Source organism: Microtus oregoni, unplaced genomic scaffold, assembly GCF_018167655.1.
Source record: "Microtus oregoni isolate MIOR12 unplaced genomic scaffold, Mior012 000020F_ref0000438, whole genome shotgun sequence".
Classification (NCBI taxonomy): Eukaryota; Metazoa; Chordata; class Mammalia; order Rodentia; family Cricetidae; genus Microtus; species Microtus oregoni.
The window spans coordinates 12810905-12835389 of NW_024543079.1; the positions used below are offsets into that span (position 1 = coordinate 12810905).

General features: G+C 44.7%; 1 protein-coding gene across 1 annotated transcript in view; it reads left to right on the forward strand.

Annotated features, from left to right (window-relative positions):
* Positions 1–205: 205 nt before the first annotated feature.
* LOC121460385 (protein NDRG3-like) overlaps positions 206–24485 on the forward strand; it is a 32093-nt gene continuing 7813 nt past the window's right edge. The window contains exons 1-9 of the mRNA XM_041670746.1: positions 206–327; positions 2742–2804; positions 3650–3710; positions 4856–4942; positions 10517–10573; positions 20685–20788; positions 21686–21751; positions 21855–21906; positions 23916–23963. Coding sequence (XP_041526680.1) covers positions 245–327; positions 2742–2804; positions 3650–3710; positions 4856–4942; positions 10517–10573; positions 20685–20788; positions 21686–21751; positions 21855–21906; positions 23916–23963 — 621 coding nt within the window. The 5' untranslated portion in view covers positions 206–244. The remainder of the gene's footprint in view (positions 328–2741; positions 2805–3649; positions 3711–4855; positions 4943–10516; positions 10574–20684; positions 20789–21685; positions 21752–21854; positions 21907–23915; positions 23964–24485) is intronic.

Consider the following 24485-nt stretch of genomic DNA (forward strand, 5'->3'; position numbering starts at 1 on the left):
AGTTGAGAACCAATTGCTCTCCAGGCACAGAGGTGCCTCCTGTGGAGTCTTCCTTCAGCAGCCTGAGTGAGGCTGTGTGCAGACTCCTCACTTAAGTGGACTGGGGCTGAGAAGGGAGGGAAAGAGCATGGGCTCAGCATTGCTGAGCAGAGGAAAACTGGGGAGAGCTGGAGAGCTTGTGATCCACGGGTGTTCTCGTCTCATAGATAAATCCTGTTTCAACACCTTCTTCAACTTCGAGGATATGCAGGAGATCACCCAGCACTTTGCTGTCTGTCACGTGGATGCCCCAGGCCAGCAAGAAGGGGCCCCCTCCTTCCCAACAGGGTAAGGCCACAGGGAAGAAAGACTTCTGGGAGGCTTGAGGCCAAAGAACAAATGGGTGGATGGTAGGGGCTCTTGGTGTGTTTCCCTCCCTGTGATGGTATCACACTTACAAGTGGTGCTGCTTGCCTGTCTTTCTGCTCCTGGTCTCAGAAGCCTGTGTGTAAGTGTGTTGAGGGCTGCTGTGTTTTCACATACCAGGATTGCCACTGCATGGCCGGGACCTATGTACCTGTAGTCACAGGCAGAATGTGTCTGGAGCTCCCACTTCTCACGGACTCCCATCTGTCCCGACTCCTTTGTTGTACACTTGTCACTTCTGTGTCTCTTCCTAAAGTGCCAGACACATAGGCAGAGCCCAGACTCCTCTGAACCTGCTCTGGGAGTGCAGGTTGGAATTCCCACCTAGAGATGGATTTTGGACACCTGGGGAACCATTTATTCTGAAGCCATCTTGACAGACAAGATGACTGACCTTGGCATTCAACATCATGCTAAACTTGCTCTGTATGTCGGCATCACAGATTCCCAAGGGAGTGCCTGCACTTGCATAGAACCCAGGCTTTTCAGAAACCGTTAAATGCTCATGTTTGTTAGCTCACTCGATCCCTACAACCCTATAGGATCTGGGTCACTGTACAAATAAGTAGCCGAGCTGGGATTCGAACCCAAGAAGTCTTGTTCCAGAATCTTCGTTGACTCTTTCCAAGCTGTTGTGTCTCTCAGATAGGAGTTGTTATTCCCCCAAGTGATATCTACCAAGATTTTTTTCCTAATTTGTGCACAGGTGGTGTGAGAGCGCTCCATTCCTTACCGTGTTCAGCAGAAGCAGACTGAGTGCCTGTTGATTGTAGAGCAGAGGGCAGAGGTCGCCAAACACGGGCGATTATTTAACACGCATATGGGCGATTATTTTACAGGCACACACACACACACACACACACGCACCTCACACGCACGCAGCTCACACACAATCAGTGTCATTTTAAAATATCCTCTCTCTCACTGATGCTGTCCTCTCTGTGACTCTCTCCTTACTCTTCTCCTCTGGGGCAGCCCCTGGGCTTGCCTGGTTATTTTAGAACCAGTTCATATCATAATAAGCAGTTCATAAAATAAACATATTATCTTATACTTAAGTTCATAAAATAAACATATTATCTTATACTTAAGTTAGTGGCTCTCAACCTGTGGATCATGACCCCTTTGGAGTCAAATGACCCCTTCAAGGGGTCGCATACTTGATACCCTGCATATCAGATATTTGCATTATGTAACAACAGCAAAATTAAAGTTATGAATTAGCAACAAAAATACTTTTATGGCTGGGCGGTGGTGGCATACGCCTTTAATCCCAGTACTTGGGAAGTAAAGACAGGCGGATCTCTGTGAATTCGTGGCTAGCCTGGTCTACAAGAGCTAGTTCCAGGATAGCTAGGGCGGTTACACAGAGAAACCCAGTCTCCAAAAACCAAACCAAAACAAACAAACAAACAAACAAACAAAATTATTTTATGGTTGGGGGTCACCAAACATGGGGAACTGTATTAATGTGTTGCAGCATTCGGAAGGTTGAGAACCGCCAGCCTAAATAAAATAAATGAGGATATTCTTGAGAACCCAAGTTCTTTTTTTTTTTTTTAAAGATTTATTTATTTATTAAGTATACAGGCCAGAAGAGGGCACCAGATCTCATCACAGGTGGTTGTGAGCCACCATGTGGTTGCTGGGAATTGAACTCAGGACCTTTGGAAGAGCAGGCAGTGCTCTTAACCACTGAGCCATCTCTCCAGCCCGAGAACCCAAGTTCTATAATGGTGCATAGGCCCAGGAAAGTGATATTTCCTGTTACAGTTAACTTCCTAAATATGATTGGCAGACTGCAAGCTACTTCCTGAGTAGTCTCTTGCTGCTGGACATTCCTGAGCCTGGAAATGAATGTTAAGAGTTTGGAAATAGCACACAGTAGGCCATCTCGCCAGTTCTCTTCCTGTAGCTTTCTCTGCTATAAGGGGTGTGGCCCCTCTTACTTCCTTCCTCACATGGCTGCCGTGGAGGATCATGGATCAGGCCACAGTTGTTTTCAGGCAACTAAACCACACCCTTTGAGCCCTTGGTTAAAAGGAAAAGAAAAATCTCGTGTTTCTCCAAGACATCTGGACTGGTTAAGGTTTCCTAGAGACTGGGAACTGTGGTTGCTTTCTTTTTTTTTTTTTTTTTTTTTTTTGGTTTTTCGAGACAGGGTTTCTCTGTGTCTTTGGAGCCTGTCCTGGAACTAGCTCTGTAGACCAGGCTGGTCTCGAACTCCCAGAGATCCGCCTGCCTCTGCCTCCCGAGTGCTGGGATTAAAGGCGTGCACCACCATCGCCCGGCCTGTGGGTACTTTCTAATTCCGAAGGTGTCCTTCTGGGTTTCAGGTATCAGTACCCCACCATGGATGAGCTGGCCACAATGCTGCCTCACATTCTTACGCAACTAAGGTGAGTCTGAACTATATCTTCACGTGGCTCTGCTCATTGCTGCAAGTCACACCCAGGCTTCCACTCCAGATCAACAGATGCTCTGCCACTGAGGTGCTCATCCCCACCACTCTGTAGGTGCTCTGCCTCTGCACTCCCCACCCCACTACTTGAAGATGGTCTGCTGTTGATCTATCCACTGAACTCCCCATCCCCCCACTGAGCTTCCCATTCACCCATTGAGTTCCCCATCCTCCCCACTGAGCTCCCCACCCCCACCACTTGGTTCTTGGTTTCCATTCTTCCTCGTGTGTGTGTGTGTGTGTGTGTGTGTGTGTGTGTGTGTGTGTCCCTGCAACTGCAATTTAACGAGCAAAACAGAAAAGTCACTGTTTATTGACCTTAGTTAGGAGATTGGCTGCTGGATAAACAATCACGATAAGATGCCTTAAACAAAGTGGGGCTGGGGTGGAGCTCAGTGACAGAGCCCAGCAAGAGATTGCACCTTAGCACCTCAACACAGAGAAATCGGGGGATGACCACGATGGTGGTTATGGAGGGCAACAATCGCAGGCACAGTTGACAGGATTTGCTGGTAGAGGCTGAGGCAGTGGGACAATGAAGATGAATTGCAGATTTAACCACTACTTTAAAATAGCTCCTTTGCCTGCTGGGACAGAAAGCCTTGAGGTCCTAGGTTCGATCCTCAGTGGGTGGGGCCGTGAAGGGAAAAGGGAAAGAGGAGGAGAGAGAGGGGGCACTGGTTTTGTCAAATAAGGAGGGCACTGGAGCCCGACTACAACAGTTCCTTTATACAATGCCACCACAGAGTAAGACACTGTCAACTGTCCATCTGCCTTGTTCAGTGTGAAGAGCATCATTGGTATTGGAGTTGGAGCAGGAGCCTACATCCTCAGCCGATTTGCAGTAAGTACAGGAAGGATTAGTCTCAACTCCCTGAGGCAGTGTGTGGGTCCCAGCTGGGTGCCTGCTTGTGTTGGTTTTGTAAGTGCCAGCTGCTCCAGCCTGTGTGTGTGTGTGTGTGTGTGTGTGTGTGTGTGTGTGTGGCTGAAAATTCACAAATGAGGCCAGAACGTTGTAAAGAGACCCAGATACGGCTTCTGGGGGGATTGTTAAAGCCATGAAAAATGAGCTTGAGAAGACAAACTGACACCATCATGTGACTAAACAGCAGGACTGCAGTCTCCTCCCAACCCTGTAGAAGGACTCCTGTTGTGATCCCTCCTGGGCCACAGGGGAGGACTCCTGTTGTGATCCCTCCTGGGCCATGGGGGAGGACTCCTGTTGTGATCCCTCCTGGGCCACAGGGGAGGACTCCTGTTGTGATCCCTCCTGGGCCATGGGGGAGGACTCCTGTTGTGATCCCTCCTGGGCCATGGGGGAGGACTCCTGTTGTGATCCCTCCTGGGCCATGGGGGAGGACTCCTGTTGTGATCCCTCCTGGGCCACAGGGGAGGACTCTTGTTGTGATCCCTCCTGGGCCATGGGGGAGGACTCCTGTTGTGATCCCTCCTGGGCCACAGGGGAGGACTCCTGTTGTGATCCCTCCTGGGCCACAGGAGAGGACTCCTGTTGTGATCCCTCCTGCATCATAGGGGAGGACTCTTGTTGTGATCCCTCCTGGGCCACAGGGGAGGGAGTTTGGGATGGCATTGCCTATTCAGGCAGCTTCAAGAAAAAAATCAGGAGCCCATGTTGTCCCACAGCAGCCCACAGAAGCCCCTATGCCAAGTGCTTTAGCACACCCGTCCATAAGGAAGTCCCCCTGTGAGTCAAACAACTGCAGCATGCTCTCCCCTGCTGTAGCCACAAAATCTTATCTTCCCTCAGCACCTGTGAAGGGAAGATGGCCTAATAGCATCCTGAGAGCCTGGTTTCCAGGTGCTGGGTCAGATGTCAAGAGGAATTATCTGTAAGGGCTCCAGAGCATCTCTGCAGTCCTCCTTCCAGACTCCAGGAGCAAGGCCTAGCCCAGACCTGCTGAGCATGGCTGCCGCTTTAAAGGAGTGGGGAGTGGGCATCTCACACAGTTGTCTCTGTCTCTCTCTCAGCTCAATCATCCAGAGCTAGTAGAAGGCCTTGTGCTCATTAACATTGACCCGTGTGCTAAAGGCTGGATTGACTGGGCAGCTTCCAAAGTAAGTCCTTCAATGACAGTGTCCATCTGTTCATTTTCTGCTTCTCCTTGTCCTCGCTCCCCCTTCTTCTTCCTCTCCTACCTGTTGGTGGGTTCTAGAGATTAAGCACACGGTCTCATGCATACCAGGTAGGTACCATTTTATCGCTGCTCTTACACCCCCAGCTCTCACTTACTTTTTTTTTTAATATTTATTTATTTATTTATTATGTATACAATATTCTGTCTGTGTGTATGTCTGCAGGCCAGAAGAGGTCACCAGACCTCATTACAGATGTTTGTGAGCCACCATGTGATTGCCGGGAATTGAACTCAGGACCTTTGGAAGAGCAGGCAGTGCTTTTAACCACTGAGCCATCTCTCCAGCCCCTCTCACTTACTTTTTACCTTGAGACAGGATCTCACTAAATTGCTCATGCTAGCCATGATCTTGTGACCCTTCAGTCTAAGCAGCTTGGGTGTCAGACCCAGGTCACTAAACTGGACTTCTGTTCCTTCATAAGAATAGCTTGGCTTTTTAACTTTTTATAAAGTTTTATTTGTTTTTGTTTTATGTGCGTGGGTGTTTTGCCTGTTTGTATATCTGTGCACCATGTGTGTGCAGTTCCCAGAGGCCAAAAGGGGGTGTTGGGTCCCCTAGACCTGTAGTTACAGGCAGGTGTGTGAGCTGATGTTGGGTGCTGGGAACTGAACATGGGTCCTCTGGAAGAGCAGCCAGTTCTCTTAACTACTTAGCCATCTTTCCTGCCCCAGCCTTTCGTGAGTACTGTTAAAAATGTCTTTTACCCATCACCATGTATCTCTTCTTAAAACATGTTCTGCATATATGTCCTTTGCTAGACACATGTATTTCTTGGATTAGTTTTGGTAGTTTTAGGCCTGGAACCTAATTACCCAAGAGAACAACAGAAGCAAAAATCTTTTTTGACCCAGAGTATCAGACATTTGAATCTCTTGTGGCCTAGATGGGGTGGCAAAACGTGGCAGTTGACATACGGGCATGCAAGAAGAGGCGGTACAGACAGGAAGCAGCCAAGACACAATCTGCAGGTGCACTCCCCACCCCCACGCTACCCACCACCCTACCCTCCCTTGTGGCCTAGTTTCTCTCTTTACATTGTATTGCCTTCTAATAATACCAGGGCATTACAAGTCCAAGAAACTAATCCGTTCACCAGGTCAGAACCCCAGGATCCAGTTGTTTGGGAAAGCCCATCAGATACGTACTGAAAAATGTGCCTTGGTGATTATCTAAGCATTTCTCTTTTTACTGCTTGTAGTTTTATGTATTTATTTTTATTGAATGGGATCTTTGTTTGCTTTTGGTAGTTTTAGACAGGATCTTGCTCTGTAGTCCAGGCTATCATCATACTGGTGGCACTCCTGCCTCAGCCTCCCAAGTGCCAGGATTGTAGGCATGCATCTTCTTACCCACTATGTGTTGCTTGGTTTTGAGCTAGGACATCATATACCCTAGGCTGGCTTTGAACTCCCTATAGTAGTTGAGGATGCCCTTGAGCCTCTGATTCTCCTGCTTTGAGCTCCCAAATTCTGGCAATACGGGTCTGCACTACCATGCCCCAGCCCTAAAACAGCAGGCGTGTGTGTGTGTGTGTGTGTGTGTGTGTGTGTGTGTGTGTGTGTAGGTCAGAAGACAACTTTAGGGCGTCAGGTTTACCTTCCTCCTTGCTTGTCTTTCGTTTGTGCTGCTGTGCTGCTTACTGCAGGCCATCTGGCTTTTCCAGGGGTTCCCTGGGTGCAAAGGATTAACTCAGGTCATCAGGCTTAAGCAGCTATCACTTTGATCCACCTAGCCAGATCCTGGCACAAATACTTGGCAAATGATTTTGTTGTTGTTGTTGTTGTGTGTTATGTGTGTATACAAGTAGGGGTACATGCATGCCTTGATGCACCTTTTGAGGTCACGAAATAACTTGCACAAATTGGGTCTCTCCTTCTACCTTGTGGGGTCCAGGGATTGAACTCAGGTTCTCAGGCTTGGCAGGAAGTGCCCTTGCTTGACCATCTCTCATTACTCTTACCCTAAGTATTTGTGTTTGTTGTTTTGTTTTGAAACGGGGCCTCAGTACATGGCCCTGGATCACCCGGAACTGTCAGGCAAAACAGTGTGGCCTTGAAATTGCAGCAATCCTCCTACCTCTGGAGTGCTAGGATCACAGGTGTCAGTGCCAGGCTTGGCTTCCTACGTATTCCTTAGTACAGTCAGACTGGCAAACAGAATTAATCCTTGAAATAAGTGAACCTCATCAGGGCAGCCAGGGCTAAACAGAGAGACCCTGTCGATAGGTAGATACACAGACAGACAGACAGATAATTTGCACCTAATGCCAGGCAGTGGTAGTGCACACCTTCAATCCCAGCACTTGGGAGGCAGATGCAGGTGGATCTCTGTGAGTTTATGGCTATCCTGGGCTACACTAGATTGATCCAGTCCCAAAGAGAAACAGAGCCAGACAGTGGTGGCTGTTGTTCCTTTGCGGAACTACAGCTCCCAGCGTTCCCCTGGACCATGGACACATTTCCCAGAAGCCTTTGCATTCCTCCTTAAAAGGCGAGGGTCGCTACGACCCCATCCCTTTTTCCCTCTTTTTCTCTGCTCTCCTGTCGTGTCCGCACACCTTTACCTGCCTGCTGTTACCCCTTCCCCATTAAAAGTGCACCCACGTGGGACCTCCGCGTGTCTGTGTTTTCTTCCCCGTGTAACGTCTTTACCCTCTAACCCGCAGACAAGAAAGCCAGTCAGAAATTAGGAACAACAGTGGCTCATGCCTTTAATCCCAGAAATTAATCTTTAAAACTAGAGAAGTGGAAACAGGGATATGGCTGGGCAGAGAGGTATATAAGGGGGAAAGAGACAGGAGTTCAAGGCATTCAGTCTGAGGACTTGTAGAGACAGGATACCCCATTTGGTCTGTGTGTGCGTGCGTGTGTGTGTGTGTGTGTGTGTGTGTGTGTGTGTGTGTATGCACACACACAGAGATGCCGTATCAGACCTGTAGTTATCAGAAAACTCTGGATTTGACTACCTTTATCTACCGTGCTGGGCCTGGAATCCTGGCTGATCTACTTCAGCAGTCCCCAGAATTTTTTAGTAGAGAATTTGATGCCTGTGTAATATTTATTGAGTACGAGACACTGTTCTTTAATGTTCTTTAATATATATATATACACACACACATATACATACACACACATATATACATATACATATACATACATATATATATATATATATATATATTCTTCTTGTTCTCAGTACAACTCAGAGAAGTGACATGTGTTAATCCTATAGAGAAATGACTTTTACCTAAGCTAAAAGGTCCAGGACTCAATATAAACATTGAAGCATTGGTTGTCAGTCAAATGGATGGCAAAAGAATCTAAAGTAACAATAGTAAAGTAACAAAATTTTTATGCAATGGTAAAATATAATGATAAAAGTGTGTCACTTGAGGAAAGGATGGTGACAGTCACATAAACTCAGACCTTGTAAGGAAGAAAAATCGAGAGTAGCAGGCTAGCCTGGGTGTTGAAGCCCGTGTGGGTCCAACACAGATAATTATTTCCCCTAACGGAACTGGTACGGAGTAGCGAGGAATAATCAGACACAGCTTACACGGTCATCATGGAAGGGCATCTCAGGGTCTTTTCTCCTGATGATCTCCTGAAGATCTCCTGGGTTTATTATCCAAACAGCTTATATATCATCACATAAATTGGGCGGGGGGGGGGGGGATACATTAGGCTGTCTGCTAGATAACCAAGTGAATGGCCTTTAGTCATGTCCGCATTCTACCTGTATGCTAGCTGTCACGTAGGCCTGAATTAGCATCTCTATAAGACATCCTCCAAACATCCTGACCATTGTTAGGCAGAGACAGCTTGTCTGCAGAGCTAAAGACTCCCTCGGATGGGACCTATGGCTTTATAGCCTGGCTGTCACACCATACAGAAATATGGACATACATCTGGGTCGCACAATTACACCATATTCCAAATTAAAAATTATTGTAATTTGGCTGTTAAAGGAGATGAGAAAACTCTTACATTAGATCAAAATAGGCCCACAATATGATCTTGATTTTGTTAATACATATGCTAAATAATAATAGATTATTATTTACATAACTAATATGCTGAATATATACTAAATACGTAAGAAAAGAGGGACAGAGTTTGGGAGTAGTGGTTACATCTTTCTCTGGTAATTAATTACAAGTGACAGTTTTTCATGTTTTTTCTTTTCCTAATTTTATGTAATGAGCATGTATGCTTTTATAATTATTTATAAACATCCTACCTACCAAAAAACTAGATTCTGCACAGTCTGTCTGTGCCTCCCCTCATTTATTTACATTGGGGGACTGTTGCCTTCCCTAGCTTTGGATGGGGTGTACTAACAATCCTGGTGCCCGCAGCATTGGAATTCTCTCTCAGTCTGATGCTGTAAAATGTGCTTACCTGTCTAGTATACGACCCTCACACCTAGATGTGTAACAACCTAGTGACATTCATAGAACACTTTGAGTCTGAGCATTCTGAATAGTGCAACACATGAAGTGAGCGGGGTAATTAATCCTCCTCCTCTTTCCTCTGTAGCCTGTGGCTCACTGACAGCCCACGGGGTGATGTCAGGCCATCTTGTTTCCTTAACCTTCACCTGTGTCCCTGTCTCTCCCTCACCTCCTCTTCTGCATCCCCACCTCCAACTCAGTATGTCACCTACAATCCAAGTCCTCAGTAGGAATTCCATCTGAAGCCCAGGAAGAAAGCTTAAAGGGGAACTGGCAAGATCATTTGAGCTGGAGATGTTTCTGAAAATAGACTGTCTCCAGATTTACAGATTGCTGCGTTTATTAGATGTGAGATGCATCATTTTGAAATGGGAAGAACTGGGAGAAAAATGTTCAAAATGTGAGCTGTAAATATAGCTATTCCTCCCACTGCCTGAAATAAAGATGGCTAAAACTGGAAGGAATTTTTCCTTTGTCTCTTGCATGTCTTGGGCCAGGTTGTAAGTCGATCTCTGCTGCCATCAACCCAGTGTAGATGCAGAAACAGGGGCAGGGATGAAGCGGCAGACTGCCACGGGTCTCAGGTCTCCCTGTTTTGTTTTGTTTTTAAATATTTATTTATTTATTATGTATACAATATTCTTTCTGCGTGTATGCCTGAAGGTCAGAAGAGGGCACCAGACCTCATTGCAGATGGTTGTGAGCCACCATGTGGTTGCTGGGAATTGAACTCAGGACCTTTGGAAGAGCAGGCAATGCTCTTAACCACTGAGCCATCTCTCCAGCCCCCTAGGGCTCCCTGTTTTTGAAGGAATGGCCACTATTCCTTCCAGCCCTATTTCAAAGGAAGCTGTGCTCATGCCATGGAAAGAATACTTAGTTTTTCCTTGTATTCCGGAACCCCACCACCACCATTTCTTTGAAGTGATACTGGTCTGTGTGTTTGTTTGCTTTAGAAGACACTGTGTGTCCCTCCTTTAGTGGACAGCCTGTGACTGCTCCCGTGTGCTCATTCTCCTAACACAGCTTTTCTCCTCCAGCTCTCAGGCTTGACGACCAACATCGTGGACATCATTTTGGCTCATCACTTTGGGCAGGTAAGCACCTGTACCACTGGAAGAGTTGGGTTTACCGGCTTGTGTGTGAAGCTTTGTTGTGTTTTAGAAAAGAAAGAGAGGTACCTTGCAATCTCCTGGATCCTGGCAGATAACATGTTCCTTGCAGTCAGAAGGACATGTGGCCCTGCCAAGGCCAGGCCTGCGGGGAGGCTTCTCTTAGCTCATGGATCTTGGCACTTGGAGAGTGACAGAAAACAGCATCTCCCCACCTGTCCCCTGTGAGCAGAATGCCATCTGTGTGTTTGACAACACCAGTGCTCACCAGACATCCTTAGAGCCACCGGGGGGGGGGGGGGGGGGTTCAGAGAAGGCCTCGCAGAAATACAAGTTTCAGAAGGAGAAGACAAAGAGCGCTGAGATGTTCTTGTGAGAGGAGCTTAGAGATGATCTCATTCTGTCCTCACGGACTGGCGGACACTGAAATCTGCAGCAGGGGTGACCTGCGCTGTGGATAATTGTTGGTGGGGATTGGCCTGCAGTCCTGTTTTCAGAGGGAAAAGTGAGTGATGAGAAACTGGGCAGTGAGGTCAGGAGCTGTGAGGCGGCTGGGGTGTGGAGGAACAGCTACAGTGAGGGGCAGAGGCTAGCCAGTCTAGAGTACTTAGTATTCTGAATAAGCCTCAAGGAAAACGGGAGGCTATACCAAGCTGCTATTACTTAATGATTATGTATTGCTACGTACTCTAAAAGCTGCTTTAGGTGGATGGAGTGATGGCTCAGCAATTAAGAGATCTGTCTGTTCTTCCCGAGGTCCCAGGTTCAAGTCCCAGCTCTGTATACTGTCTGTAACCTTTAGTCATAGGTATCAGACGCCCTCTTCTGGCCTCTGCAGGCACTGCGACTGCGAGTTTGTGGTGTGCAGCTATATGTACAGGCAAAATAGCCAAACATAAAGTAAGAATTTTCAATAAAATTAAAAGAAAATCTGAGCATGGTGGTGCACACCTTTAAACCCAGCACTTGGGAGTCAGAGGCAGGAGGATCTCTGTGAGTTCCAGGATTCAGAGACTGAAACTGAGTTTCAGGATTGCCAGGGCTACATACAGACCCTGTCTCTACGGAACAAATCAAATAACTATTGCTTCAGTATCCAAACTCAGGTACTTTTCCCGGGTTTGGTGGCCTAATTATGCAGTAGAGAAACTGAAGCCCAGATTTACTGTTACCCATCCTGTAAATTAAATAGTTTTTAATTTTAGCTTTAGTTCTTTGAGAATTTCATACTTGAGTCCACATGTATTACTTCATTTCTACCCCTTGTTTTCCCTGGAGTTGACCTTTGAATCCAAGGTCACCTCCAAAGCTTTGTCACCTCTGTATCCTTTCTTTCTTTGTGTGTGTGTGTGTGTGATATGTATATGTGTTGTATGTATACACGTGGGTGCATGTGTACATATGTGTGCATATCATGGCGGTCAGAGGTTAGCATAGGTGTCTTTCCAGATAAGCTACTTCCCACTAGTTAATTATGAGCTGTAGGCATTATCCAGTTATCACCAGGGCTCCTGACCTGAACATTTATTTGCCCATATTAAGAGGAAACAACATTATGTGTGTATGACATATAGATTCTCATATGGAAAATTTAGCTTGTTTTTAGTTTTGACCAAAAGGAGGAAGAGATACATCCTTAATCTGTGTCCACCTTGCCATGGAGGTGCCCAGACCTAAAGAAAAGATGAAACAAAAACCAGAGTGTGCAAATGTGGTTTTCCCTGTGTGCCTGTCACTGGAAGTGAGTGTAGCCTTCTCCAGGGTTTCTCTGTATAGCCTTGGCTGTTCTGGAACTCACTCTGTAGACCAGGCTGGCCTCAAACTCATAGAGATCTCTACCTCCCAAGTGCTGGGATTAAACGCATGAGCCACCATCGCCCAGCTAAAATTTCCTTTCTCTTATTCATGCTATATTCCTGATGGATTTGGGACACTGTGCCATTGGTTTGGTCATCTGTCACTAGATTGATACATTGATTATATCACTTACCTGAAGCAGGTAAGTATTTAAGAAAAAATAAAAGGAGATGAGGGAGAGAGAGAGAGAGATGCATATTGTAATGTTGGACCCTAGCATCCAATCACCGAGGAGGAGGAGTCGCCCCAAGAGACCATCTCTCATATCACAGCTGATGTAAAAGCATGAGGATTTTATTAATTCTGTCATGACAGGGTCTTCCAGCAGTCGGGAGGCTAGAAGACCCTGAATGTCTGGTACAGGCTATTTTTAAAGGGAAAAACCACAGAAGGAAGGGGTGTCTGGGGGTTGTTCTTTAACTATTATGATTGGCTTATTCAAAAAGGCTATTACCAATAATTGGCTGGAGAGTAGTTACCAGATCAGATGAAGTAAGGGAAAACATCTGAGGGTCACTTTGCCCCTTCCCAGGGACTAAGTCAAAACATCAGTAACTGAGTCAACACCTAAGGGTTATCTTGCCCCTATTCAGGGAGATGGAAAGTTCCCAACATCTCAGTACGTGCACGCATAGCTGTTATGTCCTTGGTTCCCAGGGGAGGAAGGGAAGTACTGAGAATTGTCTTAAAGTTCTACAGTATGATATTTTGTTTGTGTTCTGACAAATAAAGCTTGCCTAGAGATCAGAGGGCAGAACTAACCACTAGTTAACCATAGCAGCCAGGAAGTGGTGGCACACACCTTTAATCCCAGCATTTGGGAGGAGGAAACAGGAAGATCAGGAGTTCAAGGCCACCCTGGGTTACTCAAGATTGAACCAGTCTAAAAGAGAAACAGTGGGGGGCTGGAGAGATGGCTCAGCGGTGGGGGCTGGAGAGATGGCTCAGCGGTTAAGAACATTGCCTGCTCTTCCAAAGGTCCTGAGTTCAATTCCCAGCAACCACATGGTGGCTCACAACCATCTGTAATGAGGTCTGGTGCCCTCTTCTGGCCTGTAGGAATACACGCAGACAGAATATTGTATACATAATAAATAAATAAATAAATAAATAAATATTTAAAAAAAATAAATAAATAAAAGAGAAACAGTGCTGTTAGGTGTGTGGCTCACACCTTTGATTCCAGCACCTAGAATCTCATGCCTTTGATCCCAGCACTAGGGAGGTAGAGATTGGAATATAAGACTGGTAGAGACAGGATCTCCCCCATTCGGTCTGAGATTCTGTAAAGGGTAGAAATCTCTGATGGCTGGCTACTCTGCTTTTCTGATCTTTCAGCTTTCACCCTAATATCTGACTCAGGTTTTTATTGATAAAGCTAAATAGGTTCACGCTCTAACTGCATGCCTGTACCTAAGAAAAACCACCAGAATACTGGCAGGAGTCAAGGGTGGAGAGACTGCTTCACCTAGTGGACAGATAGGTAATATGCATAAGAAGCATCTGGGCCTTCATCACCACTGCTTTCATCAGTGAATGTAGCTCAGTTTCCCCCTTGTCTCTAAACAACGATTTTCTCTGAGGTCATCGGTGGTGCTCCTGTGCTATCAGAGTTGGTGAAGGTCAGCCTGGGCTATATGAGACCCTGCCTCAAGTAACAACAAAAAGTGATTTCAGTGGATTTTTTTTGGTTGTTGGTGGTGGTAGTGTTGGGTTTTGTTTGTTTGTTGTTTTGATTTGTTTTGCTTTGTTTTGTTTTTTTGAGACAGGGTTTCTCAGTGTAGCCCTGGCTGTCCTGAAACTCACTCTGTAGATCAGGCTGGCCTCGAACCCACAGAGATCCACCTGTGTCTGCCTCCCAAATTCTGGGATTAAAGCGATGAACCACCAGGCCTAAGTGGAAGTAGAAAAATAAATGTTAGTAGCATGTGTATAAGAGTACAGTTTGTGTTTTTTAAAAGATCCGTGTGTATTGGTAGAGGGAGGGAAATTTCTATAATTAAGTCTTGCCTTAAATATTTGCATTAGTGACTAGGTCCCTTTGTCCTTCATGTACCAATAATGCTGTATGGTAGGCTCTGAAACTTTGGAGACAGGAGAAAGGGGACCAAAGCCATATATTAGGACCATGACAGGTAAGACTTTATTAGGACTTGGCTGCAGATAGCTGAAACAAAGGAGACGGTAGTGATCACAGTGGAGACCACTGAACAAAGGCAGCAGCAAGCCCTTGGTCTTCGGGGGTGAGTTAAATGTTAGCAGTGTTCTGCTTGGGATGGGTACCATTTCAAAAGACGTTTTCCTTATTTAGGAACATCCTGGTCTTAATGTTTTCGGTCAATGACTTACCCCAGAACTGCTGAGTCTCTCCTGCTGACGACATGATTGTCTTGCACAAACATCCTGACCTTGGAGTTAGCTTGGGCCTTAGGTAGTGTTGAAGGACGTGAGCTGTGACAGATGCTGAAGGAGCCCATGTACAAGGCAGAGGAACATGCCATCTCCAAGGTAACATTTCTGCAAAGGGGACCTGATCCAAATGTCAGAACAACAAGCAGAGACGCAGCTCCGAGCCTCTTGTCCTGTTTTCATTGCCCATCAGGTAGTTACAGGCTCAAATGAAGGGTCAGCATTTTCAGCGAAAGCAGCCTTCAAACTTCTGCTGTTACCTAGGCAACTGTTATCATAATCCACACATCAGAGGTGTCATCTGCCGCAAAGCTAGAGTGGGCGTAATGATTTATTGCCAAGCTATGTGACTTTCAAAAATCAGTGCTATCTAAGTCAATTAAGGGTCAGTAAGCTGGGGGTGGGGTAATTTGGTTTTTCTTTAGTGACAGCTTCCCCTTGCCTTTGACGTTTGTGTGGCTTCTCAGATCCTACTCGTTCTGTAGCTTGATCCAGGCACAGGCACTCTGGGTCTGCAAACTCTCTGGCCTGCGTTAAATGTGGTGTTTAATGAGAAAGCTATCGGAAGCTTCATCGGGTCATATGTGAAGAATTCAGAGATATTTGCATTTTGCCCCTTGCAGCAATCTCTACCTGTCTTCGAGTAGCATTTGTTCCTTTTCTATCTCGAATTCTGTTGTTCAAGTTCCTCTCTAGGGAAACTGGCTGGTCATTTCACACTAATTACTATTATTTGTACTATTGTCTGTCATAGTAATCATTTCTTGTTATTCATGTGTGTGTGTATGCATATACGCATGTGTGCACATGTATGTATGTATGTGCAAGTGTGTGCTTGTGTGTGCATGCACGTGTGTGTGTGCATGTGTACATACATGAACATGTGCATGTGTGTGTGTTGCTTTTATTAGTTGATGAATAAAGTTGTTTCAGCCAATGGCTTAGCAGAGTACAGCCAGGTGGGAAATCCAAACAGAGATATTTAGAGAAAGTAGGTGGAGTCAAGGAGGCGCCATGTAGCTACCAAAAGAGAAAGGCCCTAGAACCTTTCCCATAAGCCATAGCCTCGTAGCAATACACAGATTAAGACAGAAGAGCTAGGTAGGAATACACCTAAGCCATTGGCCAACCAGTGTTGTAATTAATATACTTTTTGTGTGTTTATTTGGGTCTGGGCAGCCGGGAAACGAATGAGCAGTCACCGCTTACATAATGGTGCCCACCATCTTGGGCATGGATCCACATAAGACCTAAAAACGCTTAAGAAAAAAAAGAGGCCGGGCGGTGGTGGCGCACGCCTTTAATCCCAGCACTTGGGAGGCAGAGGCAGGCGGATCTTTGTGAGTTCGAGACCAGCCTGGTCTACAAGAGCTAGTTCCAGGACAGGCTCCAAAACCACAGAGAAACCCTGTCTCGAAAAACTTAAAAAAAAAAAAAAAAGGGAGCCAAGCGCAGCTTCTTGGTAATTGCATTTTTTTTCCAGGCTCTGTTTGCTGGTGGTGAACAGATACATGGTTCCTTTAAGAAAGGGCTGCCTGCCAGGCAGTGGTGGCGCACGCCTTTAATCCCAGCACTCGGGAGGCAGAGGCAGGCGGATCTCTGTGAGTTCTAGGCCAGCCTGGTCTACAAGAGCTAGTGCCAGGACAGGAACCAAAGCTACAGAGAAACCCTGTCTCGAAAATCTAAAAAAAGAAAAAGAAAAAAAGAAAGGGCTGCCTGGTTCGTGCTGGCTGCACAAACTGCTCTGGCTCTTTCTGGAGGTCCTGTTATGGAGCACTTAAACGGGGCAAGTTGCTTAATGGCGGCAACATAGACCCGCTGCATTCCTGGAGCCGGAGCAGTGAGCATGGCTTGCAGAGCTGGCTGTAAATTTACCTCCACCATATTGAAAGACTGAGCGAAGCAGAGCCAGCGTCCAGGACTGCGGCAACCCCACCATTTACCGTTTAAAAAAAATGCTCCTGAATGCTGGCAGTGGTGGTATATGCCTTTAATCCCAGCACTCGGGAGACAGTCATGAGGATCTATGTGAGTTCGAGGCCAGCCTGGTCTACAAGAGCTAGTTTCAGGACAGCTAGTACTATTACACAGAGAAACCCTGTCTCAAAACACCACAAAAAGGGGCTGGAGAGATGGCTCAGTGGTTAAGAGCATTGCCTGCTCTTCCAAAGGTTCTGAGTTCAATTCCCGGCAACCACATGGTGGCTCACAACCATCTGTAATGAGTTCTAGTACCCTCTTCTGGCCTGCAGACATACACACAGACAGAATATTGTATACATAATGAATAAATTAAAAAAAAACACCACAAAAAAAAGCGCTTGGTAAGAAAAGGATTTCAGATACACAATAGGACAGACTCAGACATAAAAGACCTCTAGACACAGTTGTTTAAAAAAAAATGTACATTGGCTTGGAGAGAGAGGAAAAAGAGTATAGACAGTTATAAAAAGACAGTCATAGACTTAAGAGTAAAGATAATAAAATAATAAAAAGTAATAGAGTAAAAAATAAGCATTTAAAGATGGAATATGCACATAGAGCCTGGTTATATATATTATTGTGTTTTCTTTGAATTTTTTGACTGCAGAGAGACATTTGATTCTGGGGGCTGCTAAGTTAAACCAACATAAAGGTATCTTGACTTCAAAATTTGAGTCTAAGGGTAGGTTGCTTTGGAAAAGAGGTTCTGCTTTTGTTTCCACAGAAAATGAGAACTTGTGGATTCCTTCCAGGTTAATGTTGTTTGATGCAACAAGACCCCCCAAAAGGTCTCTGTGAACCCTAAAAATACTTCTCCCAACAAACAGCAAACTACATCCAAATTCCAAAAAAGATTGTTTTTAAATATTTATTTTCATTTTAAAAGGATTGATTATAAATGACTAATGGTCACAGTCAATTTCTTAAAAAATATTAATAAGGGGGATATGATATAGAGATAAATATATTTTTTAAATTTATTTATTTATTATGTATACAATATTCTGTCTGTATGCCTGAAGGCCAGAAGAGGGCGCCAGACCTCTTTACAGATGGTTGTGAGCCACCATGTGGTTGCCGGGAATTGAACTCAGGACCTTTGGAAGAGCAGGCAATGCTCTTAACCACTGAGCCATCTCTCCAGCCCGAGATAAATATTTTGCATTGGTATGGATCTTGGTCTATTGATACAAATTTAAGGCCAATTTTGTTATACTATGTATATTTATTTCTACTCTTGTTTAAGGTATTATGTTTAGACAGTTCATTTAAAATTTAATATATAATTAAGAAATATAGTTTAATACAAGGTCATCTATAATAACCAAACTTTTAGTCATGTTAGTTAGGTTTTCTATATATACAGAAATATATTTCAGAAAGATAATCTTCAACACACAAAGATCTACAGAATATGGCATTTAAAGGTTTTAAGAACTTAGATTTTTCTTTTTTTTCTTTTTTTTTCTTTTTTTTTTTTTTTTGGTTTTTCGAGACAGGGTTTCTCTGTGGTTTTGGAGCCTGTCCTGGAACTAGCTCTTGTAGACCAGGCTGGTCTCGAACTCACAGAGATCCGCCTGCCTCTGCCTCCCGAGTGCTGGGATTAAAGGCGTGCGCCACCACCGCCCGGCCGAGAACTTAGATTTTTCTTGACAGTGAGACATGTCTGCTTCTGGTGGAACCAGTTACATCAGAGAAGTTTATGGGCATTGAAGAAACACATGACAAGGCTAGCCATTTGGGCAAGAAACTGTTCTTGTCTGGACTGCTTGATGGTATGCTGTATAAACTGAACATGCAGGATCCACAGAAAAATGACTGCTGAAGTTGCCAAAAGGTGAAACAGTCCTTCAGGGCTCCTACTTCATGAAAGAGACTGCCATTCTTCAGGACAAGACGAAAGTGACTCACAAACTGCCAATATAGGCAAAATACTCTTTCAAATTTCCTGCTTCATGGAAAATTCTGCCAGCTACTATGGGCCTGTAGGCTGAAGATGGGTGCCCCCATAATACAGAAAAACTTTGGGTGACTGTCCAGGCAGCAAGATGTCTCTGTCAACTCTAGAGTTTTGGAAGTTGCTTACAATGTGCTTCTTGTTTACTTAGGTAATATTATATCCTTCTGGGGTCTTTGATGGAGTTGAAGACAGATAGTTATAGTTTTTCTTATTTATGATAAAAGATAAATTAGATATGAAACTTTAGACTCATAAAGATAAGATAGATGATAAAGTATTATCCTTAATTTACCAAATGTAAATGAACTAAATATTGTAACTATAATTCTTGTTTAACAACTTGTAAGTGGAGACTGCTCGTTCATTTCCCAGCCACCCAGACCCGAATAATAACACAGAAACTATATTAATTATAACACTGTTTGGGGGGCTGGAGAGATGGCTCAGTGGTTAAGAGCATTGCCTGCTCTACCAAAGGTCCTGAGTTCAATTCCCAGCAACCACATGGTGGCTCACAACCATCTGTAATGAGGTCTGGTGCCCTCTTCTGGCCTGCAGACATACACACACACAGAATATTGTATACATAATAAATAAATATTTAAAAAAAATTATAACACTGTTTGGCCAATAGCTTATGCATATTTTTAACTATTACATCTTGAATTAATCCATTTCTATTAATCTGTGTGTCACCACGAGGCTGTGGCCTACCAATAAGATTCTAGCAGGCATCTTTCTCCTATGGCAGTTACATGGTGTCTCCCTGCTTCTTTATTAACCAATGGTAATAAAACATATTCATAGCATACAGAGGGGAATCCCACATCAATAACTGTTTTGTATATGTAATTTTACTATGTTAATGTTAAAACTTTGATTTTTAAATAGACAGGAAAGGGGAGATATCTGTGGATGTCCTTCTGTATATGTGTTGCTTTTATTGGTTGATGAATAAAGCTGTTTTGGCCAATGGCTTAAACAGAGTACAGCCAGGTTGGAAATCCAAACAGAGATATATAGGGAAAGTAGGCAGAGTCAAGGAGACACCATGTAGCTGCCAAAGAAAAAAGATGTCAAGAACCTTTCCAGTAAGCCACAGCCTCATGGCGATACACAGGTTAAGAGAAATGGGTTAATTTAAGATAGAAGAGGTAGGTAGGAATATGCCTAAGCCATTGGCCAACCAGTGTTGTAATTAATATACGTTTTGTATGATTATTTGGGTCTGGGCAGCCAGGAAATGAATGAGCAGTCTCCACTTACTTTGTGTGTGTGTGTGTGTGTGTGTGTGTGTGTGTGTGTATCTGGTGCTGTTGCTTAGGAACTGTCCTGTTGTTGAGTCAGAGTTTCTCACTGGGACCCGTTCCTGGCTGGTTAGGCTGGACTGGCTGGCTAGGGAGCCCAGGGATCTCCATGTCTCTGCCTCTCAGGTCTGGGATTGCAAGGGGTGCACCTTCACAGGTCCTCACGCTTGCACAGCGGGGACTTAGTGACTGAGTCATCTCCTCAACTTCACTATTCATTTTTCTCATCATAATCTTTCTTTGATTGCAGTTGGTACCCCAGCCACATTTCCTGAGAGTAATTGTTTCAGGAAATTGTCCTTACTTTATCTTCTTGGCTCCCTTCATGCCTTTGCTGTAGACTGCAAGCTTTTTTCCTTATTTTGTTTCTCTATAAGACTTCATGGTGATATTTACATAGGTTCTGGATTTATTATCTTCCCAATTATTCCTGATACACCTTTTCCCACCAATGCAAAGAAATTTTTTCCATTCGATATACCCACTAAACTTAAAATTTTATATTGCTCTGGTGTGTGTGTGTGTGTGCCTCTCAGACTGTATTCTCTGTAGCTTAGAAAATGTCTTCTACTTGCTCTAGGAAGAGCTGAGGACCAACCTGGAACTGATTCAAAGCTACAGACTACGCATTGCCCAAGATATCAACCAAGGAAACCTAGAGCTTTTCCTGCGGTCTTATGATAGGTACAGTGTTCCCATTCCTGTAGACGAGGGCAAAGGGATGATTGACATCTATAAGAGAAAGGAGGCAGGAGCTTTCCCCATGTTGTGTGATAACTTGTATGTGCTATTTGCCCATGTGTATAGAAAACAAAGGGGAGAACTCTTGAGCTGTACCTTAATTGCTTTTTGCTGGAATTGTTTCAGAGGCAGAAGTGGCGTGTGGGTGCTGAAATACGAAAAAAAAAAAAGTTGTTATATTCCAGAATTTACACGCATCTTCCTCCACTGTGAGAGTGAGGGAGGTGTGCTGATTCTGTCCTGGGAACTGCCTCTCAGGGTGAAAACCCTGGCTCCTCTTCCCTCTCTGGGAGGAGGAAAAAGCCTGAGGAATTGGGTCAATGTAACTTTCCCCAGTTACACAGCCAACAGGGAGCCCAGCCAGGCTTGAGCCAGCTCTCCAGGGTGTCCCTATTTTTAGTTGAAATTCTATTAGAAGAATGCTTGTCTCAATTCACAAGGTCTGTGTTTGATCCCAGCACTGAAAGTAAAATCCTATGTTAGACTGTTACAAAGAAAGTCCTTTCCTCTTCTCAGTCCCAAAAAGTAAAGGTATGTCATCCCCTCCTCCTAAGGGACTCATTCCTACAGACCACTTGGAAAATTCAAGTTAGACTTGAGAATTTCAGTAGGGCTCCTGTTAGTTTTAAAGTTCTCTCCCTTTTTAGCATCCGTAAAATCTATTCCTGCTCTGTAGCTGTGGAAACAGCTGCTAAGGAGAATAGCTCAGGGCCCTTCCATCCTGAGGTGTGAAGAAAAGACAGTGTTCCTAGACTGTCATACTCTGGATTACATGTTTGGGAAACACATGAAGAACCATGATCTCCTGCAAACGATACTGATTCTGCTTTGTCTGTCTAGACGCAGAGACCTGAAGCTTAAAAGACCCAAACCAGGCCAAAATGATAACAGGTTGAAAACATTAAAGTAAGTGCCCCAGTCTCCCCTCTGAATGGCTGTGTATCTGCCTGTCATGACGAGTCCATTGTCCTTTTACTTGCTGACCATCTCCTCTTCGGCATGTTCCTAGGTGTTCTACTTTACTGGTGGTAGGGGACAATTCACCTGCTGTGGAGGCTGTGGTAAGTATGTCCTGACGTGAGCAGCTGGGATTGAAGTGTAGTCAAGTGTGTGTGTCAGGAACACAGCTGACACAGTGTGTCATGGAAACATGGCCACACAAGGCCATGCTGTATCTAATTCCACCTACCAGGTTTTACTGTTACATATTTTGAAAATCAGCTCCTCAGCTGTAATTGGAATTTTCTTTGGGTCGCCAACCAGCTCCCAATAAAGTCACATTCATTAATTATGAATGTTTGGCCTTAGCTTAGGTTTATCCCATTAGCTCTTTTAACTTAATTTAACCTGTTTCTATCCATCTGCATTTTCCTTGGGGCTTTTTACTTTTCTTTCACTCTGTACATCCTGCTTTCTCCACATCTAGGTGGCTGGCCCCTGGCATCTCCTTTTCCTTCTTCCTTTCTTCAAGCCTAAATTCCTCCTACTTACTCTCCCTGCCCAGAAGATCTGCCTATACCTCCACCCTCACTATGGGCCATTCTAGGCAGTCAAGGTAAAACAGCAGCACATCTTTACATAGTTAAACAAATGCAACATATTTTTGTGTGGTTTTGTTGTTGTTGTTGTTTGTTTTTCGAGACAAGTTTCTCAGTACCTGTGGAGCCAGTCATGGAACTCGCTCTGTAGATCAGGCCAGCTTCAAACTTACAGAAATCCATCTGCCTCTGCCTCCTGAGTGCTGGGATTAAAGGCATGCACCACCACCAGGCACATCTTTGCGTAGTTAAACAAATATTCTGCAACACCCATCAGTGACCAGGTCTCATCGATTGATCTGTGTGAACCTTGATGGCTCTGTGAGCTGCTGTCAACTCTGTAGCAATTAGCACAATAAAACGCTATATACTTATTGTCAGAGTTCTAGCAGAGAATCAGCCTTCCACCTGGGGTACGTTACTACAAATCCCACAGTATGGAAGGCGACTGAGGACTTGCAGCCTTTCTCTGCTTACTTCTAAAGTACATTGCACATTGGAAAAATGCTCAGTGTAAAGAATGAGGAAAATGTTACAAAGCAGAAGGATGGGTAGTTATGATCCAATTACCCAAGACAAACTTTTCTTTAATGTAGCCCTGATTATATTAAATATGCCAGATTTGAGGCTGAGTTACTGGGGAAGGTAGAGCCCAAAAGTTAATTTTATATCCTACAATATAGAGCATAGTAAAGGCGACTGGAGTCTCAGCTGTAAGTTTGCGTCTGAAATATTTTCTTCCTTCCTTCCTTCCTTCCTTCTTTCCTTCCTTCCTTCCTTCCTTTTTTCCTTCCCTCCTCCTCCTCCTCCTCCTCCTCTTCTTCTTCTTCTTTTTTTAAACAAGATTTCTCTGTGTAGCTCTGGCTGTCCTGGAACTCACTCTGTAGACCAGGCTGACCTCGAACTCACAGAGATCCACCTGCCTCTGCCTCCTGAGGGCTGGTATTAAAGGTGTGTGCCACCACCACCTGGCTTTCCGATATTTTCAGTTATATCTGGTCTCATGTTTCTATAGAACCATTTCTTACAAGCCTCTCTTGGTCCCTGCCTTGTCAGAACTGTGACATCTCTGGTTGTGGCAGTCCATTTTTCTAGCAATTGCAATAATGTGCTGTGAAAGATGAGAATTTACTCAGTGTGCATGTGTACATGTGTGTGTATATATGTGTGTGTGCATGTATGTGTACATGTGTGTGTGCGTGTTGTGTACATGTGGAGGTGAGAGAACAGTGTGCAGGAACTGGTTCTCTTCTTCCACCATTTGAGGTCTGGGGATCAAACACGGGTCATCCGGGTGGTGGCAAGTGCCCGTGCTGCTAAGCTAACTTGCCAGCTCATTCCCAGTAGTAATGTGTTCTGGAGGATCCGATAGGAGACCCACTTGAAGCCCCACAGTCCATGTTGGTACTCTGTTTGACGGGGGCAGTCACTAACAGTCCGAGCTGTCGATCTTGTAGGCTCATTCTGACGCCAAGCCCCTGGTTATTTTCCTAAGAGTTTATGAAATTGTTTTCTCCTTTTTATTCTGAAAGGTTGAATGTAACTCTCGCCTTGACCCGATAAATACGACGTTACTGAAGGTAATGTGTGTTCTGGTACTGCCGACCATGTGTGAGTGAGTTAGCACGATTCCAATGAGGGTGCTCCTAGGAAACCTTGCAGAAAAGCTGCTTGTGATTCTGTTGTTCCAATGAGGGTGCTCCTAGGAAACCTTGCAGAAAAGCTGCTTGTGATTCTGTTGTTCCAATGAGGGTGCTCCTAGGAAACCTTGCAGAAAAGCTGCTTGTGATTCTGTTGTTCCAATGAGGGTGCTCCTAGGAAACCTTGCAGAAAAGCTGCTTTTGATTCTGTTGTTCGCAGGTTAAGGAGCAGAACTTCCTGAGGATATTCTCCTTGTGGGAGTTACTTTATTTTGCTTCAGTAAAACCCCACGACGAAGGAAGCATATTAAAGAAGGTGTTTAATTGGGCTTACAGTTTAGAGAGTTAAGTCTGTGATGATGGAGCAAAGGTGGCATGGTGGCCGGAACAGCTGTGAGGTCACAGCCACAGATATTGCAGAGGGCACACTGGAAATGGTGCAAGTCTTTTGAAACCTCAAAG